This window comes from Hippocampus guttulatus, chromosome 5, assembly GCF_054856545.1.
Source record: "Hippocampus guttulatus isolate MCC_2025c chromosome 5, RoL_Hgut_1.0, whole genome shotgun sequence".
NCBI lineage: Eukaryota > Metazoa > Chordata > Actinopteri > Syngnathiformes > Syngnathidae > Hippocampus > Hippocampus guttulatus.
Genome location: NC_141265.1, coordinates 20,841,828 through 20,856,503, shown reverse-complemented (window position 1 = coordinate 20,856,503; position 14,676 = coordinate 20,841,828). Strand labels below are relative to the sequence as shown.

General features: G+C 46.3%; 1 protein-coding gene across 2 annotated transcripts in view; it reads left to right on the top strand.

The window, feature by feature from the left end:
- The window catches only part of ksr2 (kinase suppressor of ras 2), a 48,683-nt gene that overhangs the window by 8,388 nt on the left and 25,619 nt on the right, over positions 1-14,676 (top strand). The window contains exons 4-5 of one of the 2 annotated variants that reach the window (XM_086110960.1): positions 5,458-5,493; positions 6,642-7,137. In XM_086110960.1, coding sequence (XP_085967086.1) covers positions 5,458-5,493; positions 6,642-7,137 — 532 coding nt within the window. The remainder of the gene's footprint in view (positions 1-5,457; positions 5,494-6,641; positions 7,138-14,676) is intronic. The other variant, XM_086110961.1, reaches the window with a different exon arrangement.

Here is a 14,676-nt window from a genome sequence, read left to right as displayed (position 1 = left end):
GCGGGTGTCCGCGCCGCCATCAAAAGAAAAGTTAACCAAAAAAAAAAAGACAAAATAATACAAAACAACACATGAAAGTGCATGTGCACGCTTAACCACTTTCCTGCATACACTTTGTTGTCTGAAGCAGTTATAGATGAAAGAGGAGCGAATCAAAGTTTCCTTTTCACCAGTGGATCAAAGATGTCATGCTGCAATGTGCACACATCTGCTACAAGCTAAGCTTGAAAGCAACAAGAAGCTTTATATATAATATATATATATATACAGTATATATATGACATGCCCACACTGGTCCAACTTCCAACCTGTTGGCTTTTCTTTTCCTCATTATCGACGGGGCAAGCTAAGATTCACCCCCTAGTTTTTATCTTCTTTTCAAAAGCTGTGCTGGTCTCAAATCCAAAGCAACGCAAGGGCGACATCTACTGGCGTCTGGTGGTCATTACATGCTTGGATTCCCAATCAAAAAAGGAAACTCCCAGCCTTTGCTCAACCCTTTGCTGGTGCAGCTTTTGGCAGCAATTGCAGGTTAGCTTCACAAATGTTTTTGACTGTGACGCCACACGCTTGGCACGCGTCTTTTTTTGGGCAATGTGCGAAGCTGTCGAGAAATGCAAGCCTCCCACCCGCTTGTTAAAACGATGACACCAGAAGGTCGTTAAACGAATGACTGACCACGGCGGGCGAGTCAAAGCTATTTGGGCTTGGCTCGTGCGTGGAATGAAAAAAAAATAGCCTAAAGGTCAATTTCGTCCTCAGTCATCATGTGGAGAAATGTCCACTGGACACAAGATTAGGAACCCCTGCACCCTCTGATGACAGCCAATATGAAGAAAAAATGGAGACTCTTGAGGGGCTCATCTCACGGTTTGAATGAAAAGAGTCACTTTTTACCCCCCCTTGGGAAAAACAAAACAAAACTTCATTTACATTTCTTCAACGACTCAAACTTTTATGGTATAATTTTTTTTCGGTTGTTGTTTTTTTTGGTTTCGTTTTTGTTCACTATTTGAATTGTCTTGGTTTTTTTCACGTCAGGTTCTTAACTCCATGGACTGCACTTTGTATGCAGCCATGGTTGTTTTGAACACACTCTGAAAAATGACGCTGAGTCTAGTCGAGTACGGTGGAACATCGAGTTAGCAAGGTCCCGTTTTTACCCAAATTCTCGTTCTTGTACGGACTGTTATTGATATGCGAATGGTCTGCGCATGGGTGAGTGGCTGGATGGATGTTGTAGCTGTGAAGTGCAAACTAGTTGTTTCCCTGCGCGGCGTAAGGCGGAGCGCCGCTGCAGGCGCTGGCGCATTTTAGGTGTCCCAAATCGAATGGCTGTTGTGTCGATTCGTCTATCGAGCACCGTCGTTGGGAGAGTTTCAACACTTTTAGTGAAAGCTACATCATGATAGAAACTCTTCCCCCTGTTTATATGGAGCATTTTCTTTCCACTCGGTCATTCAGAGCCGTTCTGAGCGGCATCCGCGGCTCCATGCAAACCCGGTCACGGAAGTCAGAAGCGGAAAAGGAGGAGGAAACAGTCGTAATGTCTTTGACTGACAAATGAGAAAGCGCTCGCTGGCGATAGCATGAGCGAGCCGATCCCAAAATGACACAAATGGTCAAAAGGAATTTGGAGCAAATTCATCTTCTCACTGACAATGTGACATCTCGGCTTTATGATTTTTTTGGGGGGGAGCAGAAAAAGACACTTTTCCCTTGATCAGTATGCCAAAATGGACCATCGAATAAGAAAAGAAATAGACAAAAAAAACCCCCGTCAGAGTGAGAATTTGCCGATGGAAGAAGACTCTTTTGCAACAGACGAGCTGTCGGCCTCCTCCCCGAATATCCCCGCCTGCCTTTTCAAGTTAATCAGCACTTTTTTTTCTCAAGTGTTTAATTTCTTTTTCAACTCTGTGTGTGGGTTTTATTTTATTTTATTTTTTTACGTATTTCTATCATGCATTATATTCATTTTAACCACACACTGGTTAAAAAAAAGGGGACATTTGTTTTGCACTTCCAGTCATTTGGTGTGTGTGTGTGTGTGAATAAATTGAGAAACTTTCAGTTCTGCTCCAGCGCTTTACCTTCGTAACGCAAATGTTGTTAAATTGCCGGGTTGATATATTGTTTTGTTTTGTTCCTAACATTTATATTTGCATCTGTTTTCCAAAATGACACCGCCTACTGGTCGTCGTTTAGTACTTTGCCTACCCCCCCAACCCCCCTTGTTTCAGAAGCACCGTCGAGTTGCGAAGCGCCTCCCCAGAGCATTTGGCTCTTCTCTTTATCCGCTCAAAGGAAGAATCCGGTTCCCATTCAAGCATTTTCAAGATGAAGGATTACAGATTATGTCCGTGTGAGATGCTGCCCCCTTGTTCTCCGTGACTCATAGTTCTGGCTTGCTTATATAAAACGTGTCTGTTACAATCCGGCCGGATTAGACACGGCCTAAGAGGACGAGAAAGCGTCGCCCGGCATTGCGGCTGCCGTGATGGGTGGAGGAGGGAAACTAATGGAATTCTCCGCTCTTGGGACCACAAACGGGATGACTCATACATTTACCAGGCAGCTGCAACACACGCACACAAATACATGCACGCGCATTCACGACTACACACACACACACTCAGTGGCGAACGCGCACACATGCAGGAGCATGCGCGTGCACACGCTCGCTGAAACATATATGCCCACGCACGCGCACATGCACCCATTGCAGATTATTTGAAGCCCTCCTCCATTTTATTTCCTGAAAATTCACTTTCAGGTTTGGGTTTTTGAGTTTTTTTTTTTTTTTTTTTTTGGTGGCTCTTCTCATTCAAGCCCCGCCCACCAAATTTCATGTTGCCAAGTGAAAGTGGCCTCTAGGGCTGAGCATAGACCGCATGACAAACTGAAATAGAAAGTAAAGAGACAAAAGCTATTTGTGCTTCTTTTCAACGGCCATTGTTCTTGTTCTCAATTCTGGTTGTATCCTCTTCGCCGCTTTTCAAATGTTGTCTCGGCTTCAGCTCATGTTGGACTGTGATTGGTGTTCCATCCATCAGCTTTTCAATCGCTCGCTTCCAATCGCTCTCTGCTGCGCGTGTTGGTTCAAGTCCAACCTTGGAAGTGGGCCGAACCTACGGCATTGGTTGAATAATTGGTCCAATTGAAAAAAAGTTGCATATCTGGAAGCCGGCCTCGCTGTAAATTTTGGACACGCTTGTAAAAAGGATAAAGATAATTAGTGAGGTGTAACGCCGCATCTGCATGTTAGCGCAGTAAAAAAAAAAAAAAAAAGTGGAGGTATAAAAGAAATAAGAATAAATGTCAGTTTGCCATCCAGTTGCCAAGCAACCAATGGGAGGCTAGGCTGGTCCCGACGTGACAAAAACCTGAAAAAGACAAACGTGCCATTTTTGCTGTATTAATTATGCTTTCACCTGACACCTGTTTCATTTCAACAGCCTTTTCTCACCTTTTTTTGGGGGGGGGGGATATTAAATTTACCGCTAATCATTGAGTTGAAAAGCTTGCTCATTGGAGACTCTTCGTTCATTCATCACAAAGCGGCAATGTGACGCAGGTTCATCGTCATATTTGTTAAAAGACGAATCATGTTTGGATTTCATAGAAGAGGAGGAATTCGAAAACATTGCCCACCGCCCGTTTAGGCTGCCGCCTGTTTGGATGCTACGTAAATGGCACGTCAATTGTCTAATCTTTCCCCCCAAGGAATCCATAGAAATTTCAGCCCCTAACGACAGTTTCACTTAGCAACAAGAGATTTGGTTGGCGACATGTCTGTCGTAAGCAGACCCACAAAAAAAAAAAAAGAAAAAAAATTCAAAATGCCTTACCTGAGAAGACACAAGCTTGGTTTGAAGCGGACAGATACTGGCACGCACGCCAACACGGAATTCAAAGGAAAATTAGCATCCATTTGGAAACGACCCGTTTGGAGCCAAGGTGTCACTTTTTTTGGCAGTTTTATCCAAAATTGGTCAGGTAGAACCCCCTCGATTTTTCTTCTTGTTTTTATATACAAAAAAAAAAAAAATCCAGGTTCTGAAGCCAGTTTCACTTTTAAACATGACATTTGGTGGACACGCCTATCATGAGGAGACCCACCAAAAAGTCTGGAGAAGCCGTACCACAACTTCCACAGGAGGTCGTCAAATTTGGTTTGGACAGATACTGACATGCTAACGCTAGCACGGGCTACGAAGCCAAATTTAGCATCCTGTTGGAAAGGACCCGCGCAGCTCACGTGACTTTTGACTTCAGCGGCAGCCAAAATGAAAATACGGTTTTCGCTGCGGGCGAGTTCCAATCCAAAAATAAACTGAAAAGCATCGCGTTTCCTCTTGCGGAAAGGCCGTCGGCTCCTTTCGCATCTCGAGTTCACAAACTCCAGCGGGGCCTTTTGTGCGTTTAAAAAAATAATAATAATTTGAGTTCAGTTGATGCTGCCGGTGTTTATTTTTGTGTTTGAAGTTAGCTTTTGATGCCTGTTGCTCCTCTGAGACGTCGCAAAGCAAAAAAAAAAAAAAATCATCAAAAAAGTCAGCACGCACTGGGAGATGAAACCGCCCCCCTCCACCGGTTGACGGAAATGAGCATCCGTGGGGACAATGGCGGCCGCGCCAGGACATTTCCCTTCCTGTCCGCGGGCTCCCAAACTAACGTGATGCCTTGAAATACGGAGTGACTCGAGTTTTTCGGGATATCAGCGGACATTTTGGTGGATTTTGAAATAGGACTTGAAACGCGATTGCTATACGGTGGACCCCGCTGCCACTTGAAAACTGTTGGTGATCGAAACACAAACGGATCGAAACACAAACAGAAACTACATCTTTTGCTTATAAAACTGATTACAACTAAGCATAATCATAGTGAATATGTTCTTGTTTTTTTGTCTTTAATATCAGAAATGAGCGTTCGGGGTTCATTTGAAATGCATTGATTTCAGTGTTGCTGCACAGAACACAGAAGATCAAACAGTTGTTGGGGAGTTGGAATTTAATTGATTACAAAATACAGAGTGACTTTTTTTTTTAATCTTGCACTTGTACTCCATATATTTTATTAAAAAAAACCCTAATACTAAAACTAATAAAAACTAAACCAAGCCCTCCCCAAAAAAGTGTTATAAACTCGCTACGAAAATGAATTAAAAAGTAAGTGAATTAAAAATAAAAAAACAAAGTCAAGGTGAAATAAAGACTTACTATCATGAAAATCCAAAAGGTGTCGCCGTCTTTTAATCAATGGATACTTGATGTCGACCCATCATGTACTAGTACTCACAGACATGTTTTCTTTATCCTCCACGAAGAATGACTAAAATGACTGCAGTAGACTGAGGAGGTGTGAGCGACTCCACATCTGGATTTATAAAACTGACCCCCCCCCCTCCCCGTCCTTGACTTTTCCCTGTTGTTGTTTCATTTCCTGCTAAAGAACAACTTGAGGAGGATAAGTTGCACAGTAACGGAGGTAAAGTATATTTGCCGCTCCTGTTTGTTGTCGTGCCGACTCCATTTGAAGCTCATCCATCGGCTGCCGACGAGCTGGGCGTCGGCCCGCTCTCACGCTTAGCATGTGCGCCTGCGCTTATGAAACCCGACGCAGCGTGCATGGAATCCCCCCTCCCACTCCAAAAAAAAAAAAAAAAAAAAAAAAAATAGGGAATCGAGACACGCACATTTCGGTCAAGTCAGCATTTGACTGCCATGCACCTGTTGAGCGCTTTCCAGCATTTTGCTGCTTGATATCACATGGCTGGCATCAACCATTTTTACTGGTGTACAAAAATGGACTCTCATTCGCCATTTAAGCAGCATCTGACTAATTTCTATTCAGCATTTGACCGGTTGACATCGTTTTACTGCCGGTCACCATTTCATACCATTTTCTGGAATGTGTTTTACTCCGATGCGCCGGTTTACTGCTGACCCCTTTGACCTCTGAACGCCATGTGACTAGTATACACGATTTTACTACTGTGTGCCTTTGGACTGTTTTTGTGTCATATTAACACCCCTGATTTGGGATTTCTTTTGGGAGGTGGGGGGGGGGGGGTTTGACCGGTCAGCACATCGGCCTCACAGTGCAGAGGTCATGGGTTCGATTCCAGCAACAGCCTTCTTGTGTAGACTTTGTATGTTCTCCCGATGCGTGCGTGGATTTTCTCCGGGTACTCCGGTTTCCTCCCACATTCCAAAAACATGCATGACAGGCTAATTGAACCCTCCAAATTGTCCTTAGGTGTAATTGTTTGTCTGTATGTGCCCTGCGATTGGCTGACAACCAGTTCAGGGTGTACCCCGCCCACTGCCCGAAGACAGCTGAGAAAGGCTCCAGCACACCCGTGACCCTTATGAGGATAAGCAGATTAGAAAACGCATGGGGGCGTCAAATGCATATTATGCACGGGATTTTACGATGCACAATTACTAGCATACACCATTTTCCTGATGTACAGGATATACAGCTGATCTCCAATATTTGACCATTTTCTTCTTATTTTGTGGAATCAACTGTCTGTCAATCATTTGGCAGGTTCTGCATCACCATTTGTAGACCGTTGGGTAATTGATGAATAAATGCAGACAAGACGTGAACTGTCCTCTCGTTCCCCACAGGAAGCCAGGCCAAGCAGGATTGGTCCATCCAGTGGCCCACCTCCGTGTCGGGCAAGGAGAACACGCCCGTGTGCCAGCCGGAGCCCAGCCAGTGGATCCGCTTGCAGCTGTCCCAAAGTCCCAAAGTCCAGTCCAAATACAACCAGCACGCGTGCCGCAGCCCCCAGGCCCCACCGGTCCCCCCCTTGTATGCCGAGCGCCTGACGGTGGACGGGCCTTTGGGGGGACCGCTGCCGCCCGCCTCGGACGGCGGCCACCGCTCGCTGCCGCCCTCGCCCCGCCAGAGACACTTCGGCCACGCACCCCCCCGGACTCCGCTGGTGTTCAACACCATGACGCCGCCCATCAAGCGCAGGAACAAAGTCAAGGCGCCGGGCACGCCGCCGCCCCCCAGCCGCAAGCTCATCCACCTCCTGCCGGGCTTCACCGCGCTGCACCGCAGCAAATCGCACGAGTTCCAGCTGGGCAACCGACTGGACGACACGCACACGCCCAAGTAAGTCGAGACTTCAAACGCTCGCGTGACAGTTTTGCTCTCATTTCTGGGTTCAACCCAATCATTTTGATTGACAGCCAGTCATGGCCACTATCACACCTACGGGCAATTTAGAGTGTTCAATTGACCTCCGGTGCATGTTTGCACCTTGACGACTTCGCTTTCATTCAACAATTTTTTTTTTCCACATCAAATAAGGGCAGTCTTTTTTGACCTGACCTATTTCACTGTTAGTTGTACTAAAGTGGACAGCCTCCATCTTTTTTTTTTCCCATCACTTTGCTGCCGTACACGTTTTTTGGTGGACATATTGAGAGCTACACAGCATTTGATGTGCATGCACAATTGCACTGGTGTATTATCGTCAACTGGTGTGCGCTACACGAGCACTGTACGCGCACTTTTAGCGGATATGCTCCGAGTCCTAAGTTTATAGCCTCATCTTAACTTTCGGGAGGCTAATCTTCCCGCGGAGTCCAATCAGATTAATTCCCGCCGTCCATAAACAAAGAACGAGCCAGCCGGCGCGGATCAGGCGGCCTCGGGCCCGGTTCCCGACGGGGAGGCTCGTTTTGCGTCCGCTGCGAGCCCTGATCAGATTTGAGTGTAAGAACAGGGGGCCGCCACTGCCGGCTAATCAGGAAGCAGAGCCGGGCGCGCTGGTTCCGCCGAGGTGCGCTAATGCCATTTGCGGCTCAGAGGCCGTCAGGGTTCAAATTGGGCACGTGCGTGCGGCCGCACGTCGCGCACTTGATCACAGGGAAGGCCGACAGCGCGGCAGTATTGATTAGCCGCCCAAGTGAGCTGATGCGCCGAAGCCTCTGGGAGCCCGGCAGCTGTGTTCTCTCTGGAGATGAAGCGGATGAAGTCGCTCGAGGCGACTGGCGAGCGGTGGATGCGTTGCCGACGGGGGATTGCCATTACCTCAGCGACATGCTGTTTGGTAGACATGCGGATCACCAGTGGCAAAATACATCTGATGGAGCCATGCTAGAAAAGACACAGAAAGTTTGCTGGGTCGGTTTTAGGCTTCATTTGGCCGTCGACAACAAACCTGCTTGAGACATTGTAGTCGTGAGGGGGTGGGGGGGGGGGTAATCACTCCCTAGCCACTTTTGCTCTATATGGTTTGCCGTTTTGTAGTGCTGTGTGAATTTGTACAGCAAACCTCCACACATTCGCATCTACTATGATCACATTCGCTGCTCTTTTCGGAGACTCGACTCTGTGAAGAAAAAAAAAAAAGTAATGCTTTGTTGCCATCCGGTGTCATGTTTATTTGCCCAGGAACTATGTTGGAGTGAGCTGAGGAGATCATTTAGGGCAGGCTGCCCAAACTTTTTGGACCGAAGATCGACTTTTCGATCAACCAACCACCCGCGATCGACCCGTTACCGCGCACGCACACACACGCGCGCCGTGATGAGCAACAGCCTGACACGGAGGCATGCGACACACTTTTGCAGCCTGTTAACTATCGTAGCTCACGCGTACCGTTTTAAAGTGCTTCCCTGGGCCCTCGATATTTCTATTCTTTGCCCGTGCTCTCAGTGAATTGGACACGAAACAAGCTCTGAAGGAGAATAATGACATTAAAAGATAGAGCGCAACGGCTCCGATCACAAGCTGCAATCGCAGACTGCTGAGCGCTCACAAATTCCGGTGACGCAGGTCACGCGCCACCGTAGGTTAAAGATTTACCTGCTTTATTTTATTTTATTTTTTCAATACTTTTTGTGAAAATGAGACCGATAGGATGATTAGGGCCTACACCCCTTGTGATCGATTTGGGACCAGTCCTCGATCTACCGGTCGATCGCGATCGACGAAATGGGCACCCCTGATTTAGCTCCTATATTTTGTTGTTCTACTTCTTCCTTTGATAACTTTGCTGCTGTGAATTGGGAATTTCTCCATTGCGAGACTAATAAAGGTTTTCTTATCTTTCTTATCTTAGACTAAATGCGTGCTTTACCACCATCGTGCTGGCTAAGAAATATGTGAAAGTGGGTCGTGGAGCTTCATTTAAGCACAATTAGTGCTACGCCGCCGCGGTGGTGCAGAAGAACCTATGTTGAAGTGAGATGAGGTGCTTCATTTTGATGATAGTAGCGCTTTGCCGCCATCCATGAAGCCAATCTTGGTTCTGCGGAACTATGTTGAAGCGACTTGACGAGCGTCACTCATTCCCTGTCCTTCGAAGTGCATTACAGAAGAGCTCTTTGAGTGGACTTTAGCTTTGGCTTTATCGTCCACTTGAGTGGCTCTGTGCTCGCATGGGCCGGTGTGTTGAAAGCAAGTCGTCAAAGCTCCTGTTGTCAATCAGGCACGAGCGCACGAAGCCAGCGTTCGTGCATATTCATGAGCAGGCAGTCAGGCCCTAATGAGAGAAGGTGTCATCTCTCGTTTTCACGGCAGCTCGAAGAATGTCTGCCAGGGTCGGAGGCTAATCCCCGGTTATTGTGTCCCGGCCAATTAAGTCGCTCCGAACGAGGGCCCCCCCCCCCCGAGGAGCGCGGAGAGCTTATTAAAAACTTGCAGGTGCTGCCTTTTTTTTTTTTCCCCTTCCCGAGGAGATGAGAGGGAGATTTTACAAGCGCGAGTGCCAGTTGTCATCAGATGCATGGGATGGTGTCCAAAATCGAAGTGCCTCACTTCCTGTGGGGGTTTCAGGCATGGCTTCTTGAGATTTTTTATTTTTTGTGGGTCGACTACCAAATTTCAGGTTGATCGGTGAAACAAGCCCCAGGGGCTGAATTTTGAAAAACAAAGCAAAACTATCAATCTATTCTAAGTCAAAATGGCAGATTTGCTGTGTGTTTTGGGGCATGGCTTCTCCAGACTTTACTCATGATAGACATGTCTGCTAAATTTCATGCTGCCAGAGGTGAATTTTCCCCCAAAAATCCCCTGGCCTTCTGTCAAGCCAATTTTTAGTAAAATGTTGCTTGCACCCAAAATGGTGGTCATCCTGTGCGTTCGCAGGCAGGGCTTCTTGAGACTTTCTTTTTGTTTTTTGTGGGTCTACACATGATAGACATGCCTACCCAATTCAATTGCTAAGTGAATCGGTCTGTCCATGTCTAAAAAATTTCATGTTGCTCAATGAAATTAGTTTCCCTGACTTTTCAAAGATTGCAGTTTGAATCTTGTTAGCATGAAGGCAACTCTGAACTTGGTGTTCAAAGGACAAAATCTTTACTTTTTCTTTGGCTTTTTTTTGTGGGGGGTGCGATGCTCATTCCGATAACTGGAACAACTTGTGGATCGAGTTTGCACTTGAAACTTGAAAAGATTGATTGTTTGATTCAGAGCGTTGTCCAATCTGAGCTCGTTGCTGGTGCCGTTGGTCCGTTTGTCATGTTTGCGGCGGAGGCGGGCCGTCAGACGTTCATTTTGCGGACAAATGCGCTGTCGTTATTTTGGGACCTTTTTGGCCTCCTCTTCCGCCTCCCATTGGCCTTTTCGCAGCGTAAGTGAGAGGCTCTTCGGACTGAAGAATGAATGAATGACAAAGGCCTTGGTGAGTGAGCAGCAGCGAGGCAGGCGGGCATTTAAAGGCCAAGCGACTCGCTCCGATCCAACTTTTTTGAGACGGGAAGCTTTCTCGCTAACGTGAATTCTCATTGGCAGGCAAATGATGAAGAGAAGGACGTGAAAAGGTCAGTCCAGATTTGATCGAGAGTTTACGTTGATCTGAAATGATGATGAGAAATGAGCTGACTGAGTTCTTTCATTTATTCATTCAGTCGGTCCAGTTCATTTAACCCACCGAGGGACAGCGGTTACTTGAATGGACAGCTTATCAGGTTATCAGGTTACTGGGTGCATGAAAGGGTTAAATTGTAACTGGATCATTTTTAACGATTTTTTTTTGATTATGTTTTTTGAATCAGAAATTTAAAAAAAAATTTTTTTTTAATGTGCAAATGCATGTAGCTCATGTTATCGATTTGTTGCTCAATATGTAAATTATTTTGGCACGCAATGTTTACAATTACTTGATCGAGTGATTATTTGAATAATGTATGTTAAAAACTTAATATGTATTTTCATTTATTTAACCCTCTCAGGGACAGCGTTCACTACAGTGGACAGCTTATCATGTTATCACGTTCCACTTACAGGGTGCATGAAAGGATAAAATATTTAAATTCAAATGCATCTCATTTACTTCATTTATTTATGATTAAAATGATTGTATTTTAAATTTCCCTTTCTTAAAACTAATACAGAGCAAGAACATTTAATCGAATGATTAGCAGACGTGCAGTTGTGAAACATCTCAAGAGACATCAGCACACTTTTTCTTGGACTTTTTTCGTGTTAATAGAGTGCCACGGTCGCTATGGCAACTGATGCACTGTGCAAACCTGTTTCCATGTCGTGCCTCCGTGTCCGAGTCGACAGCAGGCGTTGCCATGGTTACTTGCAATTATTCAATAATCCTTCCCGGAGCGTCTTTACCAAACTGTTCCAAGCCGCACGCCCCCTTCGAGGTCCTGACGGGGTTGGCTGGCGCCCCCTCTCACCTCCTCTGCGTACCTTTTTAAAAAAAAAGTCAAAACAAATCAAGAAAAGTCCTCCAAATGCAGACGCGTCCCGACAGCAACCAAACGTAAACGCGCCCACATGACATCCTGACACGATGTTGGTGCGCCCCACATAGCTTGTTCGACAAAAAGGCAACATGTCAAAACAAATCCAAAAAGGAAAAAGAAAAAAAAAAAAGTTCTCGCACAAGCTCGTGGGGCTGTTTTAGAACCTTCTTTGCATTGCAGATTGGGTTTGGAAATGTCACATTGGCGATGGTTGTTTTCCTGGCGCACACCCACCTCCCTTTTCAGGGGGGGGATCACACCCATCCAACCGACCGTGCAGTTATCATCCAGCCGTCCATACAGCCATCCGTCAATTTATTCATCTCATCCATTCGTTAATCCATGCATCCTTCCACCACTTTCGGGCCTCAACGACGATGCATTTGGAGGTGGCAGCCGGTCAGAATTTCCGATTTTCATCGGGGTCAGCTGGTGGCGGATTTCGAATCCCGACGCTTCCGAAGGGTCGCCTTTCCCCAACACTTGTTATCCGTGCACGTGCTTCGAGATACGCGGTTGACCCCTCCCGCCCCCACTCACACACCCTAACCCAAAACGAATCGACTCGAAATGAAATGCAGGTTCCGTCATTGGCGTGCGGCAAGCTTTCCTAAAACGCCAAACTTGTCTTCATGATCACCAACAAACCCGAACGAGCGCCCTCCATCCGTTCGTCATCTGTTGGGTCAGCGGCCTTAACGAGCGCTCATAGCCTGAGCCATGATTGTGAATTTATACCGGTGTTAAGAGGAGGCGGCCGGACATATTTTACGAGCCTGATGAGACGGGCGGGGCCGGATGGGGACTTGGGGGTGGCGGCCTGGGGTGGGGACGCATAACTGGCCTGGCCACCAAACAGCAGGAAATGACTAAGCAGTCACACAGTGCTGAACTTTTTTCTTCCCGGAAGGCACTTCATTGGAAAACGTGACCACGTCTGCACAAGTTTTCAGTGTGTGTGGAATACAGGACGGCGTGATAAAAGTCATCTCAAAAAAGGGGGAGACGACTTACATTTTCATGAGAACGTCCTGTCATCAAAATAAAACCAAGTTCAATTTTGCATACCTTCAAGTCAACAAAATATCATCAACGGAACATTTTTCCTTCTCAACATTTTCAGCACAAACATTTGCCCATTTATTTGTTTATTTTTTGGGGTGGGGGGGCAGGGACCCGAGCAATGGCCGTGGGCCCGAGGCAACCGCTGCCGTTGCCGTGGAGACGGCACACGGTTCCATCAGTTCTATCAGGAGTTGATGAGATGTGGCACCACGGCGGCAGTGGCGAGTCAATTAAAACACTTTGATTGAAGTCAGACAATTTATCCTTCACAAAATTGGATGAAATCCTCATTAAAATGATGAATGACTTCTAATAATCGTCATAATAATTAGGGCCGCACGATATATTGCAAGAAAATGGCCACGGCGACAATGACCCTTGCAATGTGCGGATCACAAACGCGTGCAAGAAGTTTCATATGGAATTGCGTGCCTTTATTTGACTTGGACTGATCACAGGTGACCTGAAGTGCGCACCAGCATCCAGTGAGAGAGCACAGTCTCAGACCACTGAATAACTTTTCAAAAATACAGAAAACTGTAAATTGTTAGTTATCAACAAAACATGTCCATCTTTCATTAAATACTAAAAATGTCCTTTCTTAAACAAGGATGGGCGACCACTGACAGCGGGTATCGAATGGAAGGTATCGGGTCATCATGGCTGCCGTCGATAGCAGCCACAGATATTTCAGGCAAAAGAATCTGACATGGGGTAAATCCTCCTTGCCATTAGTTGGCGCTGGATTTAGATTTGAATCAGGAAGAAAGAATGTTGTTGTTGTTTTTTTTGTCATTGTGTTTAATGACATTTTATTTATCGGAAAGACTTTTGGTGTTTTTGAGGGTTCAATAAGTGAATGCTCGTACCGAAAAAAAAAAAAAAGGTATTGAACATCTCAAACGTAAGTATCCCAACAATTATCAGTTGACCTCGTAAATCAAGGCGCTACCGTAATGAAATAAAATTGTCGCAGATGCACACAAACACACTCACTCACTGAGAGACTAGTGGCCCCCAGCCCGACTCTTGCCTATTGCCAGGTGGTGTTGGTGCGGCTCGTGCAGCCTGCAATCTGCAACCGTGCGTCTCCCCGAGGCTGAATGAACTCTCCAACGTCGTCAGGAGCCACTCGGAAAAAAGTCCCAAAATGGGGACTCCTCTCGCCTCCTTTTCACGTCTGCGCCGCATCCGAAGGAGGCGGAGAACCAAAGAGCTTTCATCGGCATTGAAAGGCACGCCTAAGTGGCCCAATCGGAACAGCTGACAAAGAAAGCTAACGGAGCAGCGCTAACCGCTAACCCGCAGGCCACCGCTTCCTCGATTTAATTGCGTGACTCTGTCATCCGCCACTTTTCGCGGGGGAATGTATCTTAATGATGATTAAAGTGACTCTCGCTGTACTCGTACCCCCTTGTGCATTTTTTTGAAACAAACGCGTGTTTTCATAGCTCCTGTGGTGATTGCTTGACTCGGGTGAACTTTTCGCGGTGCTTTTCCTCAGTGGGATGGCTGTTGAGCGGATGTTAGCGAGTCACCAAACGAGTCACAATGGACGGTAGAAAGTCAAATTGGATGTTAGCGAGCGGACAGTCGATCTTTGTGTATCCTCGTGGACATTATTGAGTCACAGGGAATGCTATTGAGCCACAATGGATGTTACAAGTCACAAATAAATCAGAGTGGACATTATTGAGTCCCAGTCGATGTTAATGAGTCACAGTGGAAGTTAGCCAGTCCCAAAGAGTCCTGAGTCAGAGTGAAAGTTAGCGAGTCAATATGGATAAAATTGAGACAGAAATTACCGGTAGTCATAGTGAACGTTGGCGATTCGCAGTGATTGATAGTGGATCACAAATGAGTCTCAGTGAGT